This window comes from Mangifera indica, chromosome 10 (genome assembly GCF_011075055.1).
Source record: "Mangifera indica cultivar Alphonso chromosome 10, CATAS_Mindica_2.1, whole genome shotgun sequence".
In the NCBI taxonomy this organism is placed as follows: Eukaryota; Viridiplantae; Streptophyta; class Magnoliopsida; order Sapindales; family Anacardiaceae; genus Mangifera; species Mangifera indica.
The window spans coordinates 8,531,344-8,550,648 of record NC_058146.1 but is presented as its reverse complement, the minus strand read 5'-3'; the positions used below and the strand labels follow the sequence as shown (position 1 = coordinate 8,550,648).

Below are 19,305 nucleotides of genomic sequence, written 5' to 3'. Positions count from 1 at the left end.
ACCTTCGAAAGTTATATAACACTCATGTGAGGGTTGAACCATTCAATGTAGTGTCAAGTATATTGTTTGATTGTAAACTCTCTGATAGAGGACAAGTTGACCTTTATTCTTGGTGTTGAAATCCCTCCCTAAATTATGGATTAATTTCATTATGAATTTTAACATGAACAAAAAGGAGAAAACCCTTAAAGAGTTGTTGTATATGCTTAGGCAAGCTGAACAAGAAGTACAAAAAATAGCTTCGACTAATTTATTTGTGATTTAAGCTGAAGAATTAAAAGTCAAGGTTAAAGGCAAAGACAAGGCTAAAGCTAAACCTAAGCTGAAAGCAAAGAAACAACTTGATACTACTACTTAACCTATAGGTGGTGTAGGGAAAGAAAAGTTGTCTACTTTTATTGTGGCAAGACAGGTCACTAGAGGAGACAATGCAAAACCTTTCTAGAGAATAAGAAAAAGAGGGCAACTAGAGCTTCTACTTCAAGTATGTTTGTCATTGAGATAAACTATTCTTTTGTTCATCTTGGGTTGTAGACACAAGATATGGTTCTCATATTTGTTATGATATACAAGGACTACAATAGAGTAGATTGCTTACAAAAGAAGAGGTTGACCTATGTGTTGGGAATGGAGTACGTGTTGTTGCATTAACTCTAAGGATTTATTATCTTAGGGTACCCACTGGGCTAGTTTTAGAATTAAAAAATTGTTATTATGTTTTTTCTATTTCAAGAAACTTAGTTTTTTTGTCTATTTTAGACAAAGAGGTTATTTATTTTCAATTGCTGGTGGTATTATAACCATCAACTTAAATAATATTCTCTATAAAACAAGTGAATCGCATAATAATTTATATATTATAAAGTTGCATAATTAAATTCTTAATGTATAAAATAATAAACGATTAAAATCAAATGATCTGAATATCATATATTTGTGGCATTATAGGTCAGGCCACACAGGACCTAAACGTATATTAAGACTTCTTAAATAAAGAATTTCGAAATCATTTGACTTTCAATCATATGATGAATGTGAATCATGTTTGTTAAGTAAAATAACCAAAATACCCTTCATTGGATATAGTGAAAGAATGACAAAACTATTAAGGATCATACATAATGATATATATAGGCCCACGATTGTGTATAACAAATATGAGGAAACCTACTTTGTCACATTTATTGATGACTTCAGTAGATATGACTATGTTTTTTCTATGAAACACAAGTCTGAATGTTTTGTTAAATTCAAAGAATTTAAAAACAAAGTAGAAAAACAATATAGAAACCAAATTAAAGTTATTCGAAGTGATTTATGATAGAATACCCAAGTGCTGATTTTAAGTCATAACTAAAGGAAAATGGGATAGTATCTCAATTTTCTCCTCTTGGTACTCTATAACATAACAGTGTATCTGAACAAAAGAATAGAACCTTGATAGAAATGGTCAGGTCCATAATGAGTTTTACTAACCTACCTGTATCTTTTTGGGGTTATGCCTTAGAAACTATTGCCTATACATTAAACCATGTCCCATCTAAATTTGTGGATAAAACTCCATATATCAAAAAACTGCTATCTATGATGAGTTATGGACTAGGTGGAAACTTAATCTAAATTACTCGAGGATTTGGGGTTGTGAAGCTTATATAAAAAAATTGACTTTGAACTAAACACTAAGTCTAAAAAGTTTATATTTATGGGGCACTTGAAAGTTACTAATGGATACTACTTTTGCCACCTGGAGGAGTAAAAAGTCTTTGTTGCTAGCACTAACATATTCTTTGAGAATGAATTTATTATCAGGAAAACTAGTATGAAAATGATAGAACTTAATAAAGTTTTTGAACCATAAGATACAATAGATGTTAGATAAGATGATGTGCCATCATAGTTGGTTGATCATGATGAGGAAGTTCTTCCACTTTAGGTGGAATAACCCTATCGTATACAAGAGCTATATAGTCTGCACAAGTATAGCATAAGCCAGAAAGATTTGGTTTTCTCCTAACATAACATTATGATGAACATAAGACCTACGATAAGGCTATTTCAAGTCTAGATTTTGATAAATGGTTAGATGTTATGAAATCCAAAATAGACTCAATGTATTAGAACTACATTTGCACTCTAGCGGATGCATATGAAAGGAGAAAATTTGTAGGATGCAAATGGATCTTTAAAAAGAAAACTAACATAGAAGGTAACATGCACACCTACAAAACACGACTAATTGTCAAAGGTTTTACTCAAAAGTATGACATTAACTATGATGAAACCCTTTTGCTAGTCATTATGCTTTAGTTTGTTAGGAATTTGCTTGTTATAGCTGCATACTATGACTATGAAATCTTTTAGATGGATGTTAAGACTATTTTCTTTAATGATAACTTTGTAAAGGACGTTTATATGGTGCAACCCAATGGTTTCTTTTTTACTAAACAAGTAGACAAAACATGCAAGCTAAAAAAGTCCATTTATGGACTTAAGCAGGCTTAGAAAAGTTAAAATATTCATTTTGATGAAGTTATTTATGAGTTCAAATTCATCAAAAATGTAGATGAACCATGTGTTTACAAGAAAGTTAGTGGGAGTATGATTGCATTTTTGGTATTGTATGTCGATGACATCTTGATTATTGGAAATAACATATTGAACTTGCAATTAGTAAATGCTTATTTATCCAAATGTTTCTCTATAAAAGACTTAGGAGAAATAACTTACATTTTGGGGATTACAATTTATCGAGATAGAAAGTGTAGACTATTACACTTAAGTCAAAGAACGTACATAGGCAAGGTTTTGACTAGATTCTATATGGAAGAATCTAATAAAGGATTTCTACCTATGCCCTATAGTGTATATCTTTCGAAAGATATATGTCTTAGTACATAATCTAATAGAAATTAGATGAGTAGGATTTCATATCCCTCTACTATAGGATCAATCATGTATGTCATACTATATACGAGGATTGATCTCTTATATGCCTTGAGTGTTTATAGTAGATATCAATCCGATCCAATTGAAAAACATTGGATGACTGTTAGGAACATCCTAAAGTACTTGAAAAGGAACAAGGATGTAATCTTTGTTTATGAAGAGGAATTTGAATTCATTGTAAGAGGCTGTAATGACGTCTATTTTCAACTGACTAAGATGATTACAATCTCAATCAGGGTTTGTGTTTTATTTGAATAGTGGTATAGTTAGCTAGAAAAGCTTTAAGCAAAGTATAGTGTCTGATTCTACAACAAAATCCAAGTATATTATCCTTTCAGAAGTAGTAAAAAAAACTATATAGATAAAAAGGTTTATGAATGAACTTAGAGTGGTTTCTAGTGTAATCGAGTTGTATGAGCTCCATTGCAACAATAATAGAATGATTGCTTAGGTAAATGAGTCATTATCTCATCAGAGGTCTAAGACATACTCAAACAATATCACTTAATCAAGAGATTATTCAATGAGGTGACATAAAGATAACAAGGATTGATACAAATGATAATTTGGCTAACCCACTAACAGAGCCTCTGTCTCAGAAGGCATGATAGGCATATAGCCAAGCTCAGCATTAGATATATGATTGATGGGCTATAGTGCTAGTGAGATATTGTTATGGTAAGTATCCTAGAGCCAATCAAATTTGGCATTTGTGGATATAGTTTTATATTAATCATTCATAAAAAGATTTATTATTATTCAATTCATATATTTGTTTATTTATATGATTGTACAAATAACATGTCCTTAAAATGGTGAAACTATGACATGAGGATCAGACGACTGATCATGAGAACCTTATGTTCACATTAAGTGATCATTCTAGAAACGTCCATAATCTTGACATTACAAAAAATAAGGGCAAATACAATAATGATAGGATTATCATAGTGTTGAGTGACCCCACTAAAAGTGATAACAGTTCTCATGTGTCAAAATTGTTATAGATAGCTTGGTGCAACACATTAGTGTATGTTATAAACATGTTTATAATTTCTTTTTCCATAGATATGATGATGCATTGATCTTTTGACTTAAGGTCATCAGACCGTCTTATCTAACGTGTCGTTGTAATTAGAGTAACTATAAAGATAATAATCGATCATATCGTGAGATACATAAAGGTTATGGTTAATTGATGAAGGATTCATCATTTTTAAGCACATGAGAAGATATCTCACATGATAATACCAAAGAACATCTATGATTGCTTGAATCTGTGGCCACAGTGGGATTAAGTTATAGCTTAATCTATGTTAGTCATTGATATGTGTTAGTCCATATCGAAGAATCATTGAGATAAAAACATTTCCATGTCTCAATCTCAAGAGATATTAGTTAATGAAATGATTGAATTATGTGTTATTGTGATATTTAAAAATTTCTAAATCATTTACAATAGGATTAGCTAGTTATGATGCTTTACTCAAGGCCAATCTTGATCTATGTTCAGATTCATAACAAATTTGGACATTATCAGCTTATAGAGAGTTTATGGGTCATATGCTTAAAGAAGTTAAATCAAACTCAGAGAAGTGAATTTTTTATTGATAATTCTAATATTCAAAGCCAAGAGAAAGATATCGCAAATGGACCAGCTTTGCCTAATAGGTTAAGAGAACTCAATTTGACCATGTCTTGACCAAGTGCCAACCGTTCAATTGGTGTGATGGTGCTAGTCATGCAAGTATTTGATGCTAGTTAGCACCTTACAACAAAAAAATGCCGATCAACATACATTTATATGCTAGTTGTGTAAGTTTATGGCTATGCCGATCGACACACATATGTGTACAAGTTCTGTAAGGTTTCGACATGCCAATTGACACACATATGTATGCCAGTCATGCAATCCTTGGTTATGTTAGTCATCACACATATGTGTGCTAGTCGTGCAATTAGTCTTAGGAATATCATATATGAATTTTACATGCCAGTCATGCATGTGTGTTAAGGGTGTCGTGTGTGCTTGGAATTCTAGCCATGCTCAAATAGCTATAAATATATAAAAGGCATGCTTTCCATGTAAAACCATATAAAAGCAGAAAAAAAAAAAAACCTTGTTTCTAGTTTTGTACTTTTTTTCTTTTTGTTGTGGATACTAATTCCAATTAAGAGTCCTAGCAACCTTTTCACCTGGATTTCCTTTGTTTACTTTCTCGTTTTGTATAGATCCCAAGATGCCATCTCATGAGGGTTGGATAGCATACTTTCTTTAACCATGTGAAGATCAAAAGAGTCATCAACATAAGTATAACTCTAAAACATCCTATTAGTGTTTTGTATGTTTTATGATTATTTTGTTTAAAACAAGTATCCAAGTTAGGGTTTCAAGATTGTTTTAATTTTAAAATTTTAAATTTTGTTATGCTATCAGTTATCTATTATTTAAGAACCCTACGACTTTCATGTCATTCGTGCATCCGTATGTTGACGGTGTCATACACACTTGGAATTCTAGCTGTTCTTGGATATCTACACATATATATAAGGCATGTTTTTTGCATAAAAAAATAAGCATACACAGAACATAAAAACCCTAATTGCTGGTTTTGTACTCTCTCATTTTGTCATCAACAATGATTTCAGTTAAGAGCCCTAACATACTTTTTCCTTAGATTTCCTCTTTCATGTTCTTGCTCCATGTGGATACCAAGGCTTTACCTCATAAAAGTTGGATAAATATTTTCTCTAGCCACATGAAGGTTAAATGAGCCATCAACACAAGTATAAATCTAAAACACCCTACAAGTGTTTTGCATGTTCATGACTATTATGTTTAAAACAGGTATCCTGACTGGGGTTTTCAAGATCATTTGATTTCAAAAAATTTAAATTTTCATTACATACCCCCTGAAAAACCTACAAGGGCTTTACATACTTCAATATAAATGATGCCTAATAGTTTAATTACTCTTTCACTGTCTAGTGAAAGATGACTTGGTCATCTTGCTTAGAAGGTATGATTTACACTCATCATAAGAGTTTAGGTCAAATAATTGTAAAACTTCATCTTTATAGAGTTTTGAAATGTAGTTTAGTCATATGTGACCAAGCTTACAATGCCATAGATATGTGGTGTTCGTATCAAAACGTTTAGTTTTTTTTTATTTTCGATACTAAGTATTTTATCATGTAAATCAAGAACATCAAGACCATTTAATAAACTAGTAGTTCAATAATGAATATTACTCAAGAAAATGGTTATAACACCACCAACAATTGATGAGCAATTCCAAATATGTCCAAAATAGACATAAAAATTAAATTTCTAAAAAGGCTAGGAATATAAAAACAATATTTTAATTCCAAAACAAGCCCAAAGGGTAAACTAGTAAAATAATTTCCTAGGGATAATATAGTAACTCAGGCTCCATCTCTTACACGTAGGTTTACTTCTCCTTTAACAAGTGGTCTACTCTACCTTAATTCTTATATATTAGAGCATATGTGAGAACTTTATCTTACGTCTATAACCCAAGACATAGATATTGAGAAGTTTATCTCAATAATGAATATACCTGATGTTGAATAAGATGACTTCTTCTTTTTGCCCTTAAGTAAGCTTTACAATGTTTCCTCTCTATTAAATCCTATCACATTGGAAGCAAACAACCTTACCTTTTCCAATGCCATTTGTAGGCTACACAATGGTAAAGGCTTGTTTTTAGGGTTTTAGACTTGGGTTTTCCTTTACCTTTAGCTTTGCTTGCTTTGGCATATACCAGAAACACATTAGTAGACTTTTTTACCTCCTGTTTAAAAGTCCTAAGCAACCCTAGAAGCTCAGGGAGTGACTTTTCCTTTTCACTCATAAAATAGTTCGTAATAAATATCCAAATGAGTCAGAAGAGACTACAAAGAAAGATCAATGGCCAAGTCATTATCCATAAGCATTCCCAGTGACATGAACTCCTCTATATAAGCAATCATCTTAACTACATGAGGGCCAATTAGCTCTTCCTTAGACATGTTGCACTTATAAAATGCTTTTGACACTTTGTAAATCTCATACCTCGCATGAGTTACAAATATGTTAAGAAGTTGAAGAAGAATTGATCGGACATCCATGTCTTCATGTTGCTTCTATAGCTCAGGTGTTATAACCACAAGTATTAAACACTAAACATCATTAGAGTCATCCAAAAACTTATTATAAGTAACCTTTAACTCTAGATGGTATCGAGACTAGGCTTAGGATGCATTGCTCCTTCAAGAATGTACAATTTCTTCCCTTAACTTAGTATGATTTGAAGGCTTTAGTACTAGTCATTGAAGTTACTACCTTTAAACCTGTAGCACCCATAAGTAAGCCTATGGGCATTTAAATATTTTATCTATTATTAGAGTTATTTCATAATGTTATTAAAATAAATTTTTATTGGGAATGATTATACATCACAAGGGTAATGTTTGTTTGTGCTTTGAAGAGCAAGAAAATCATTTCATGTGAGGGCCAATGACCCCTTTGTGGTAGTTACAAGAAACCATCAAGATGCCTTCATGTGAGGTACTTTATGGGAAAAAGTGTTAATCATCCTTACATTGGGATGTCATATAAAACACGTTATGAATGGGTCCATACTCACCAGCAATGCAAGCTAGTAGGCTACCTTACTTACATGCTTTAATATCTCAAATGGTCTCATAAACCTTGGTGCTAACTTTCCTTTTCTATAGAATCTTATAACATGCTTGTAGGGGATATTCTTACAAAGACCTTATCGCCCACTAAAAACTCAAGATTTTTCCTTCTCTTGTCAACATAACTCTTTTAATGGTCTTAAGCTTGTCTTATCCTTTCTCTGATCTGTCTAACATCCTTTATCATCTTCCAACTCAACTTTGACCCGAACACCTATATTAAGGCATATATGTTAAGAGTTGAAGATATTGAGCTCAAGGGATATTTGGCTTATGAGGATAGTTCGATGTAAATTTTGGACAAATGAGTTAAAAAGCTAAAAAACAAGTAGATTCCCTACTTAAGATCATTTATAGGAATCTCCAAGTCAAGGACGCCATATGGGAAGTCTAGGAAGATATGAGAAAAAGGTTCCCACAACTCTTTGATTAATTTCGATGATGAAATTCATTTAAAGAAGGAAGAAATGTAACACCCATAGGTAAGTCTAAGGGTATTTAAGTCTTTTCTCTATATATAGAGTTATTTTAGAATGTCATTAAAATAAAATTTTAGTAGGAACAGTCGTGTATCACAAGGGTGATGTTCGTTTGTGCCTTGGAAGGCAAGAAAATTATCTCTAGGGAGCTAATGAAAGTTGTTAAATAAAAAAAGGCACACGTCCGTGAATTAGGTGTTGGCCAAGTTAGTACATTAGATGTAAGATCTAAATGTTTTATGATTATTTTACCTTAGCAACCACCTAACCTAGAAAGAAAGAGAGGAACAAAAGGAGATGAAGATCACGATCGTTAAAGAGGAATCCATGATTGTTAGAATGCTTATAACAATGCCATGAACTTGCAAGTTTTGGAGGATAAGAATAGTGGTTTCTAGGCTATAAAATTTCAACATTTTAATTCATAAACCTTTATATCTATGCTTTGAAGTAGTAGTGGACTAGTTATTAGTGATGCTTGATGATTTTTTATGATTTTAAGATTGATTATCTACAAAGATTATGTCAAAATACATAGAAGAATTATGTATCTCTGATTATACATGTTAAAACGGTGAAATTGATGAACTTGATAAAAATTTAGTACTTTGATCTTATATTTAATGTTTATGGTGAAAGAAAAGATTTCTAGGATATTTGGAGACTCAACCTAGGCAGCGTTGATTGATTGGTCACTAGAGTTTTATTGGGGAAATCATAAAAAACAGTAGCAATTCTCCTAATTTAAAGTAATTTATTTTATACACTTTTTTGCTCACATGTTTAATAAATGTTTAATGCATGCTCTTATTCTGCTATCATGATGAGAAGTTTAGTTATGCATATCTTTTTGGGCTATATTCAATGTAAGGGTATATATCTTAAGAAGGGTGTTACAAAACCTACTCTTTTTTTCCAAAATTGATAGTAAATTCATATTGTTGTTTGATATGGTCAGTTTTTTTATTTACATGTGTAGAAAAGTAAATATTAATAATCTTGATTTTAATTAATTATTTATTCAATGTGGTTTTTGCTAAATAAATCCTCCTAATATTTTATTCAAGTCAACAACCCTCTTTGTTGAACTTAAGGAATTCCGTCGGACTTTTTAGCTGGCCAAGATCATATTGCATTAACTCTCCCTTTCACTTTGGCTAACAAGTTTGAATTAATCAATAGGTAGGTCAATCAAACCAATGAAAAAAATCCACAATATCTACTTTAGCAGTTAGCGTGAATTAATTGTGACTCTTTGTTTATAGTAGGGTGGATATTACATATCACCTGTGCAATGACTATTGCATGTCTCTAACTTTGTCTCTAATACATTTTTCCCTTCGTTTTAGCAATAAGTTAGGTGTATTAGTTAAATCAAACCTAATATGAACAATCATTTAGTCTTCTATTTGGTAAAAGTACACCTTTTACTTTGGCAAATAAGGTTCCAACAAATAAAAGCTTGTCTTGAGGCATCGTGTTGGAAAGCATTGGATATTTTTTACTTAATATATTTAAGAGATTTATTACAGTCTCACCAATTTGGTTATTTAGCATGTGAGGTGGTAATTTGAGAAATTAAACCTAACATGCATGCTACAATGTAAATTAAAATTATGTCGGCATATAGTTTTAACTAGTGTAAATTCCTCGAACTATGATGAATTGACTCGTTAACCTGGGTCTTGCTCTTCAGGTCTATAATATTCCTTTTTTCTTCAAATTTCATAAGTACATGACTTCATTTCCTAGTTTCATTTTTCTAATTTAAGAAAATAAATTTTATTCTAATTTTTCATTAGTCCAATACGAAGGTTGAAATTTCAATATTAGGTAAATGGCAAGTTCATTGTCCATGATAAAACCCAAGTTGGCCAACCACTCCATATAGCCAATCATTTTGACCACATGAGAGCCAACTTGGCCTCATTTTGAGAGTTTGCAATTGTTTAATGTGCTCAACACCTCATAAAATTTAGCCTTCATAAAGGGGGTGTCATATAACTCACAATGGCGAGTGAGAATAGATGGCATATCCATCTTTTTGTGTTACTTTTGCTGCTTAGGTGTTATGGAGGCCAACATGAGACATTGAACCTCCACTAGTCATCAAGATACTTGTTAAAAGTATGTTTCTGCTATTGGTGGTGATGTGAGGACAAGGTTTATAGGGTGGTGCCCCTTAAGGATATATAACCTTTTTTCCTAATGTAGTACAGTCTGAAGATTTTGATACTAGTTAGTAAAACTGTCTTTATGTAGCCTATTTCCTTTTTCAAGAATCAAATGATATGTTGTTACCATGGTGATTTATTTTTGTCTACAAATACAAATTAAAAGCATCAATAATTTAATTATATTATTAATTTGTTTAATTATGATTTTTAAATTAAAAGCTCCCACTATTTTCCTCAAGTCAATATCTCTAACTATTAGACTCAAGATATCCCGGTGGACTTCCTAATGGATCTAGTGTAGATAATTTGTGACCTTCAAGCAATGGAATAGTAATTAAAAATTTTCATAAACAAACAAATATACTGCAAAAACCACTTTTAGATCGATCTGGTGGGATAATTAATTCACAAATATATTATTTACACTTATAACGTGTTTATTAAATATACTTATGTAGACATCTCTTTTGACTTTCACTAATTAAGACAAATTGTGAAGTCATTCCTAAAACTAAATGTAGGTTTGAATCTCAATGTCCATATACAGTATGCACATGATTGGAGGCTAAAACCTTGCTTAAAAATTTAATAAAATCATGAGGATGGTCTATGACATTCTTGATAAATAGTTACAACAATAATAATTCCCTTATGGTAGAAAAGGTGGCTAGGTATTTCACGCACATGTAATGTATGACAACTTTTTACTTTGGCCAAGAGACATATTCCCCCTCAAAGTATGTTGTTTTCCCAAGTTTTCCCCCTTTAACTTTGAAAATCTCAAATACTTACGCATGACTAATTAAAATTAACAGTAGTAGGGACAAAATCGTTATTTTATTTATAATATTAAAAATGAACTAAAATATGATCTCCTTTTCCTCCCTTAAACTTTAAAACCTAAAAGTTTTCCTCCAACTGAAGTTTTAAAAAATGATAGTTTCCTTTCCAGATTTTCAACATCAAATCCAATGGTTTCTCCCTCCCAAAGCTTTCTCTACCTCTGGCGGTCTTTCTCCATCCATTTAGACGCATGATTGACATCGAATAAGGCTTGGAAGATGAAGACAAAGTTGTCGTCTCCGTCTTTATCTTCATCTTTGTTTGGGAATAAGAAGAGTTTCGTCTTTCATCGTCTCCTAAGTCTCATTCGATGTCGATCAAATGTCCAAATAGGTGAAGAGAGACCACCAGAAGGAGACGAAGCTTCGGAAAGGAGAGGTCGTTGACAATGGCATGAGAGATGGTACCAGAGATATGGAAACTAAACCCTAGGGGGAAACTATCATTTTTTAAAACTTAGGTTGGAGGAAAACTTTTAGTTTTTAAATTTTAAAAGGAGAAAAAGAGATAAAATTTTAAGGGTTTAAGGTTTCATTAATTTTAACTACTTATGGGTGGGTATTTGAGATTTTTAAAGTTAAAGAAGAGAAACTTGAGAAAACAGTATACTTTGGGTGGGAAATAGTCCTTTGGCCTTTTACTTTCATGAGAAAAACTAAATGAAGAAAGTGCGCATAATTTGTGGCCCTTTTTCCACCTTGGTATCTAGGGCACTTTTGATTTGCACAAATATATGTTCTCATACTATTTCCTCTGAGAAATTGTGTATATATACATACACTTGTGGGGCCCTACCCATGTGGGCTTTATTTCATTATACATATATATTATTATATATTTTATTTTCTATTTTATTTTATTAATCTAATAGCCTAATAGAAATATAAACTTTCAATCTCATATTTTCTCACATTCACTCCTAATCACTTAGGATTATTTCATTTTACTCTCAATGTATCATAAAATATATTTTCAAGTTTAAAAGTCATTCCAAGATACAAAACCCTTAATCCAAAATCTAGATCAAATTTGATTGGGATTCGACTCATAAAATCCTACCCATTTAGAGATCGATGAACTCTTCTTGTGTGTGACCCATAAACTCTCAATTAAGTCGATATTGACTAGATTCATATTAAGCTCTCGGCCCGACATTAGTTTGGACACAGAGTAAGAACAACCTTTAGCAAGACATCATGTCCACCTAATTAGTGGAGTGTCAACATATGATTTCTTAACTTGTCAGTGATACGATTAATTATATAATTAAATCTTTTTATCATAAAATATCTTTTGGAGACTGAGGTATAAATGAAATGTCTCCCTTAGGGCTTTTTGAATTACATATACTAACTTCTGTTAGTGAAAAAAAAAAATCGAATCAAACATCAATTCTATTCCACTATGGCACAAATTTAATTGGTCATTGACATCCGTTAATAGGCCTTAACTGAGAATATCAACTCTCGTGCTTATGAGTGATAAATCCTTTATTAATTCATCATAACTTTCATATAGATTATAACATGACCAATCACCACCTTTTTGACAATCCATTACTAGACAACATTGAATTGGTGTCAAATTATGCTAATCCTTGTACAAGACGATCTAGTGACCTCAAGTTTAAGGATCGCACGAACCTTTGTTCACTAAAAGAGTATTTTCTATAGACATTAAAGCAATTATCCATATGAAATCCTTTTGGCGAGTCAGTCCGGTGAACACATTTATAACGTGCACGTATATGTTGCACTAAGTTGTCAACAAACAACTTTGACACCTGAGAATTGTCATCATCTTTCGATGAGATTGTTTAACATTATGAGAACTTTATTACTATTACTTGTGTCCTTCCTTATGGTAATATCAGAATTATGGATATTTTAAAAACAACCACTAATATGCATATAGGGTTCTTATGATCAGGTATCGAACACTGATCCTTTTATCACGGTTCAACTATTATAAAGACATTTATCTAATATTAATATGTTTTATAGACACAAAATGCCAAGAAAATTACAAACATAATCTTTATTAATGAACTTGTATATACCGTCATAGGGATTGACTCTAGGGCATCAATCCCAACACAAACTCTAATATTTAGTTCAAGTTTGAACTAATTCAAACTGGTATATAATGTTATCAAAAACCTACCACGAGATAAAAGGTATCATCGAAAGATGAATGATATTGCCAACAAGAGAATAATGTTTAAAAAAAAGACAAATAATCTATCTCAAGCCATGTTGGAACTCTAATTCCAAATCTACTTCATCAAATCAAATGATGAATTCTAATTGAACTAATCAAATCCACCTCTAGTCAGTGTAAATTTTTCTTTCATGATTGCTAGTAGAAATATGTTATCTTCACAGAGTTGTTGATGATATCGAGAAAACTAATTTCACATAGTTTAAATATGATCTTTAGATACCTCTATTTAACATATAACTTATTGATTTTTTTTCTACAGTTCGAGTCGATGTAAAGAGTTAACAAGTTCTTTTTTCTAGGAAATGAACTTTCAAGCCATCCATTGATGTCTACTACTGCTTATTTTCGTAAGTAATGTGCTTTCTGTTTCACTGGTTTTCGGTTATTTTATTTGTCATATTTCTGAATCTATATAGCTCTTGAAATTTATCTACTTTAAAATGATCAATCTTCTTCTTAAAAACCTTCCTTAATAATTGTTTTATTATATAAAACTATTGTATTAAGGTTTCAAAGAGAAGACCTTGTAAGTTATTATACCCTCTAAAATGGTTCAATACCTAAATCATCGTCTGAAAAATGTATTGAGGTAATTTTAATTCATCTCTTTAAATACATCTGTAAATTGTTTTCGTATTATTCAATTTATCCTATTTTATTAAAACAAAATTATAATTAATGTTAATTCATATTAATAAAATTTCTAACACTTTTATTAAACATACGTTGCTTGAACATTAACTAACAAAAAAGGTAATACAAAAACTACGCTGAGTAGAAGTCCATGACACACGATGAAATTCATCTGGGTACAAGATCTGAAATTGTTACATCATTAATTGATGGGGTGCTCCATGAATAATCTTCCAAGTGTGCTAGAGATTCATCTTGTCTATTTTGTTTCGAGAAAGCAGGCTTCCTTGGAATCATGATGTCTTTGCTTTCATTTTTTAGCATTGTCAGGACTTCTACCATTGACGGTCGATCAACTTGATTTTTTTGAACACACAATAGAGCAATTTGCAAGCATCTCATTAATTTACAAGGAGAATATGTGTCGTCCAATGAGTCATCCATAAGCTCCACGCCTTTACCATCAATCCACAACTCGTATGCCTGAGATCATCAAATAATTTGGAACAATTTAGGTTTTTCTAGTGCTAATATTTTGACTTAAGCAGGGGTAGATTTGATTCAAATCAAACCAAGTTCACGTTTGGGTTAGATTTAGTTTAGTTTGGCTTGAAAGAGAGGTCCGTGAACTTCTCTTAAATTAGCTCAAGCTTAACTTCCCTCAAACTGAGTCAAACTTAAGCTCAGTTTGATACCATAACTAAAACAAAATCAATCAAAAAAACATTATTTTTATACTTATTGGTTAAAAAGATATCGTTTCGATGTGTATTAATCAAAACAACATCTTTTTAATCAATTCAAATAGAGTCCTTCCAAACTTGGAAGTCTAAAGAGTCAAACACCTTTAAGCTGAAGCGCAAGCTTGCAAAGCCTCGTAGATTGGAGCTTAAGCTTTTCTTAAAAGGGAATTTGTTTTGAGCTCAATCAAATCAAGCTAAACGTTTTGCTCGAGCATTTGGCCAAATCTACCCTTATCCTTAGAATTCACTCTTAAAGAAAACTATTTCAAGAAATCTTACCAAGTGGGGAAGACTCAAGTTTTCATTTGGACCATATAAAATGGAAATCTTTTTTCCACTGATGATTTGCAAAAGTACAATCCCAAAACTATAAACATCAGATTTGGTTGGGCAATGATTAACAAGATGATTTGTGTTTGCTTCAAGATCATCTTTCGCAAATATTCTTGGCATTCCAAAATCTGATATCTTAGGTTTCATTTCTCCATCTAACAAGATATTGTTAATTGTTAAATATGGAGAAATAATAGTCAACTTAGAGTATTCTTGAAGATATAAAAGGCCTTGAATAACTCTTTCAATGATTTGCACGCGCTTTTTCCAATCTAGAACTAATCGTCTAATGGGATCTGCACCAAATTCTATCAATAATAAGCAATAATGTATTTAAAAAAAAATGCAAGTCAGTGTACAGAAATTGAACTTGAAGTACTGACCGAATAAGTATAAGTCTAAGCTTTTGTTTTGCACATATTCGTAGACCAGTATCTGTTCTTCTGCATCAACACAAAAACCCATAACTCGGGTAAGATTTACATGTTGGAGCTTCGCAGTGAGCTTTACCTCATTCTTGAATTCCTCAATTTCTTGGGTGAATGTTTTTGAAAGTTTTTTAATTGCTATTATCTGTCCATTGGGTAATACTCCCTAGCAAAAAAACACTCCAGTCAGTCTACGTGCACAAATAATAAATATTAATTTGAGTATTAATAGCTTAATCAAAATTACCTTGTAAACAGTGCCATAGCCACCCTGTCCAAGCTTATTTTCGATCGAAAACCCATTCGTTGCTGCCTCTAAATCGCACAGTGTATATTCCATCAGATTAGGAACATTGCTACTAAAATCTGCAGCAGTTGCTGCTCTGTTTGCCTCATCATTGGATTCTGTAGTGCCTGTAAAACAAGAGAAAATAATAATAACAATAATAATAATTAACTTTTAACTTAATCAGTTTTAGAGGAAGCAGTTCTCCATAAATTATCAGAAACTTACATTTTATTTTGCGATTTTTCCTCCAGCAGTAAAACATCATAAATATTACCAAGAGAAGAGAAACAGCAGCTGTTGTAGACAAAAGGATTACTAACAAAGGGCTCTTATTATTTTGCCCACCTCTATGTTCGTCCGGAATTGAAGAATCATCTATTGCCACTCCAGCTGGAAAAAAGAAATCAATATGTTAACTACAGCCAGGAAAAAGAATTGATTGCACAGAGTAGTTAATTTAGTTAATTACCTGCAGTTTTAGAAAGCACCCAATTATAATCATAGGAGACCTGCCACACAGAGTAGCCAAGTAGCTTCTTTTTCTTGGCATAAGAAATCTTAGCTCTGATAGCCTCTATGTCATCAAATTCAATCCAAACTATATCCTTTGTCCAGTAATTCACCACATAGGTTGAGTTGTACCTGACAGGAACTTCAGGGCCATATTCCCTTATGTATCGCTTGATTTCCTTATATGTTGCTGTTCCACTGCCTACTATATTAAGGGCAGGTCTCGTTGCTGGTGCACCAAAACCATTCACCGTAGAATTCTGGAGCATCCATGCATAGCCATAGAAAGTCAACATCATAACCAGTTTATGAGGTAATAATCCTTTGTGGATCCATTCTCCTATACCGTGATCCATGTTAACAGTGTTACCAGATAGACTATATAGAGGTGCATGAGCAGCAGTAAGGTTTTCCAAGGGAGAAATAGAGGAATCACAGGGCAAAACATGAACCCAATTCAAATGTTGTTGTATCATCTCTGTCGGATAACTTGCTGAATACAGTGTGGGTGAATATAAAACCCTCGCTGTCAAGAGCAGGTGCGACTGTTTAGAGTTTGCTGCCTCTAAACTTATAGCAGATCTCCACTCTTGAAAGAGAAGTCCCATATAGAACATATCATCTGTTGTGTTTGGACCATTCCAAGCAAATTCTAGGCCTTGAAAACCGTAAAATCGGGCTGCTTTTATAGAGGAATTGATGAATGATTGTCGGTAAGAGGAATTTTTTACCATTGAAGAAAAGGTTGAATAATCTACACCGCCACCCCCAACAGAGAGCAGTGTAGTGACTGATGGGTTCTTCAGTTTGACAGTTTTTGTGAAGGAGGAGAAGTGTTCTTCATCGGCTGGTGATACTGAAAGCTCGTAGGAGGTAGAATTAACAAGAGCAAAAGTACAAATAAGGTGAGTAAAAAGACTAGAGCTTATGTTGGCAATCGGGAACCCATATCGTCCATTATTGTAGTAAGCAGCCCTGATCCAATTCGTTTGCGCTATTACGGGGCAGAATTTTAGAGGGAGGAGGAAAATAAAGAAAACAAAGGCCCTGATAATCAGAGACCCCATTTGTAATGCTTGTGATCTTATCGGCTACTCTGCTCTCTCTATATATAAAAATGTGTTGTCATAGATGCGTATCATTTTAAGGCCAATTTTATATTCATCTAGACTGACCTTATGATTAGACTAGTTCGATGAATATAAAATTATCACAACTTGTCTCCAAGGGATTGGATCGGGAATATAACTTACTAATGTATTTAGCAGTATTATTAGACTAGTGCGATGGCTCGAATACAGAGAATTAATGTGAAAATTGTGTCCCCATATAAAGACTTTGACTTGGTTAAATGGCTGTAGATGTATTTGATGTGATTATTATATCTGTCGCCATAACTTCTTGACCACGTTCATAAACAATAGACTTACTAAAGATATAATAATTAATCAAAGTGACATTTGGCTCCACATCTTAGACAAGACGTTATGGACTTGGAAAAACAAGTCAATTTTATGTGATGAAATGATATATACAATTTATATGTAAACTTTTAAACTTTTCTTTGTGAAGACCAAGTCAGAGTTTATTTTTTAGATAGAAATTACATAAAAAAATTCTCCATATTGAATATACCTTAAACTATTCTTATATGTTAAACCTACATAAACACATTAAATTTCTAATAGTTTACATTTTATAAAATTTAGATTTAGATTGAATTTATTTAAGATTTAGATTGAATTGATTGTTTTATTATTAAGTTGTGTGAATGACATTGTGATTGCAGAGGATGAATTGAGTATAAAGAAATTGACCAAGAAAATTGTTCATCTTTACAGTTTTTTCTTATATAAGTAATTCAGAATCAGTATACACGTTATATATTTTAAGAATAATAAAACTATATACAAAAAATATATATACAATTTTATACATAAATAATAACATATCATTTTATAAATGAGTATTATTTATTTATATATAAAGTCTTATATATTATTTGTGCGTACAATGCTGGTCCTTAGAAAAATAGGATTAATTTCTTATTTTCATTCTTCAATCATTAGACCTTAAATAATTTTTAAAATTTTAAATAAGACAGATCCGATCATTTGAGACTGATCACTAAACTGTAAAATTTCTACATAAAAAATTATAATGAAATTTTTTTCCCCATAAAAAACTTTTACTTGATATGATTTTCATTATCTGTTCTTGTAACGTCTTAACTACATTATAAAAAATCATATTAATATAAAGTTTTTCATAAACAATAAACTTATTGAAAAATATAATATTTAATTATAGTGACACTAATTGACTTCACTCCGTAGTCAAGACGTTAAGGGACTAAGTTAAACTTGGAAAAATAAGTAGCTTTTATGTGATGAAATTGTAGGTGTTACACATGGTGGATTTTTCCGCCACATGAATTAGACTTTGGCCAAAAGTAATGTGAAAGCAATAAAGAGATAGCCATTTTCATTGACTTGATATCCCACCCCACCCCCGTGCCACCATGTGTAACACTTTACTTTTTTGAACAATAATTTCATTAAACATTCTGCATGTAGAATATATTTTAAACTATTCTTATACTACTAGACATAAATAAAAAGCATTGAACTATTAAAATTTTTCTTTAAAAAAAAAAATAAATATTATTATGTGATCATTTATTATTTTATTTTAATTCAAAATTATTTAATCGAATAATAACGTCATTTATATACGTGTTTATATTTATTATAAATGTACTTATTTAAAGAATAGATAACAATACTTATAAGTATTGAACTATTATTTTTTTATATTAAAAAGATTAAATTTTGTTTTTTTATATTAAAGAGATTGATTTTTTATATTTTTTTATTGAATAGACTAAACTTTTTAATTTTTTTATTAAAATAACTAAATTTTAATGATTTTCTATTGAAAATGCCAAATTAATCACCAATACAAAATAAAACAAACAACCTTAATTTTGTTTATTTG

General features: G+C 31.5%; 1 protein-coding gene across 2 annotated transcripts; it reads right to left on the bottom strand.

The window, feature by feature from the left end:
* Positions 1 to 14,063: 14,063 nt before the first annotated feature.
* On the bottom strand, positions 14,064 to 17,538 carry LOC123226933 (class V chitinase-like). 2 transcript variants are annotated; one of them, XM_044651515.1, is made up of 6 exons: positions 16,268 to 17,532; positions 16,024 to 16,188; positions 15,757 to 15,923; positions 15,465 to 15,675; positions 15,028 to 15,377; positions 14,064 to 14,488 (listed from the first exon to the last, which is right to left on the bottom strand). In XM_044651515.1, the coding sequence occupies exons 1-6, from the start codon at positions 17,373 to 17,375 to the stop codon at positions 14,174 to 14,176; spliced, it is 2,316 nt and encodes a 771-aa protein (XP_044507450.1). In that variant the 5' UTR covers positions 17,376 to 17,532; the 3' UTR covers positions 14,064 to 14,173. The 2 variants fall into 2 exon arrangements, with proteins under 2 accessions (XP_044507450.1, XP_044507451.1); XM_044651516.1 differs by lacking the exon at positions 15,028 to 15,377 and having other exon boundaries at positions 16,268 to 17,538.
* Positions 17,539 to 19,305: the final 1,767 nt, after the last annotated feature.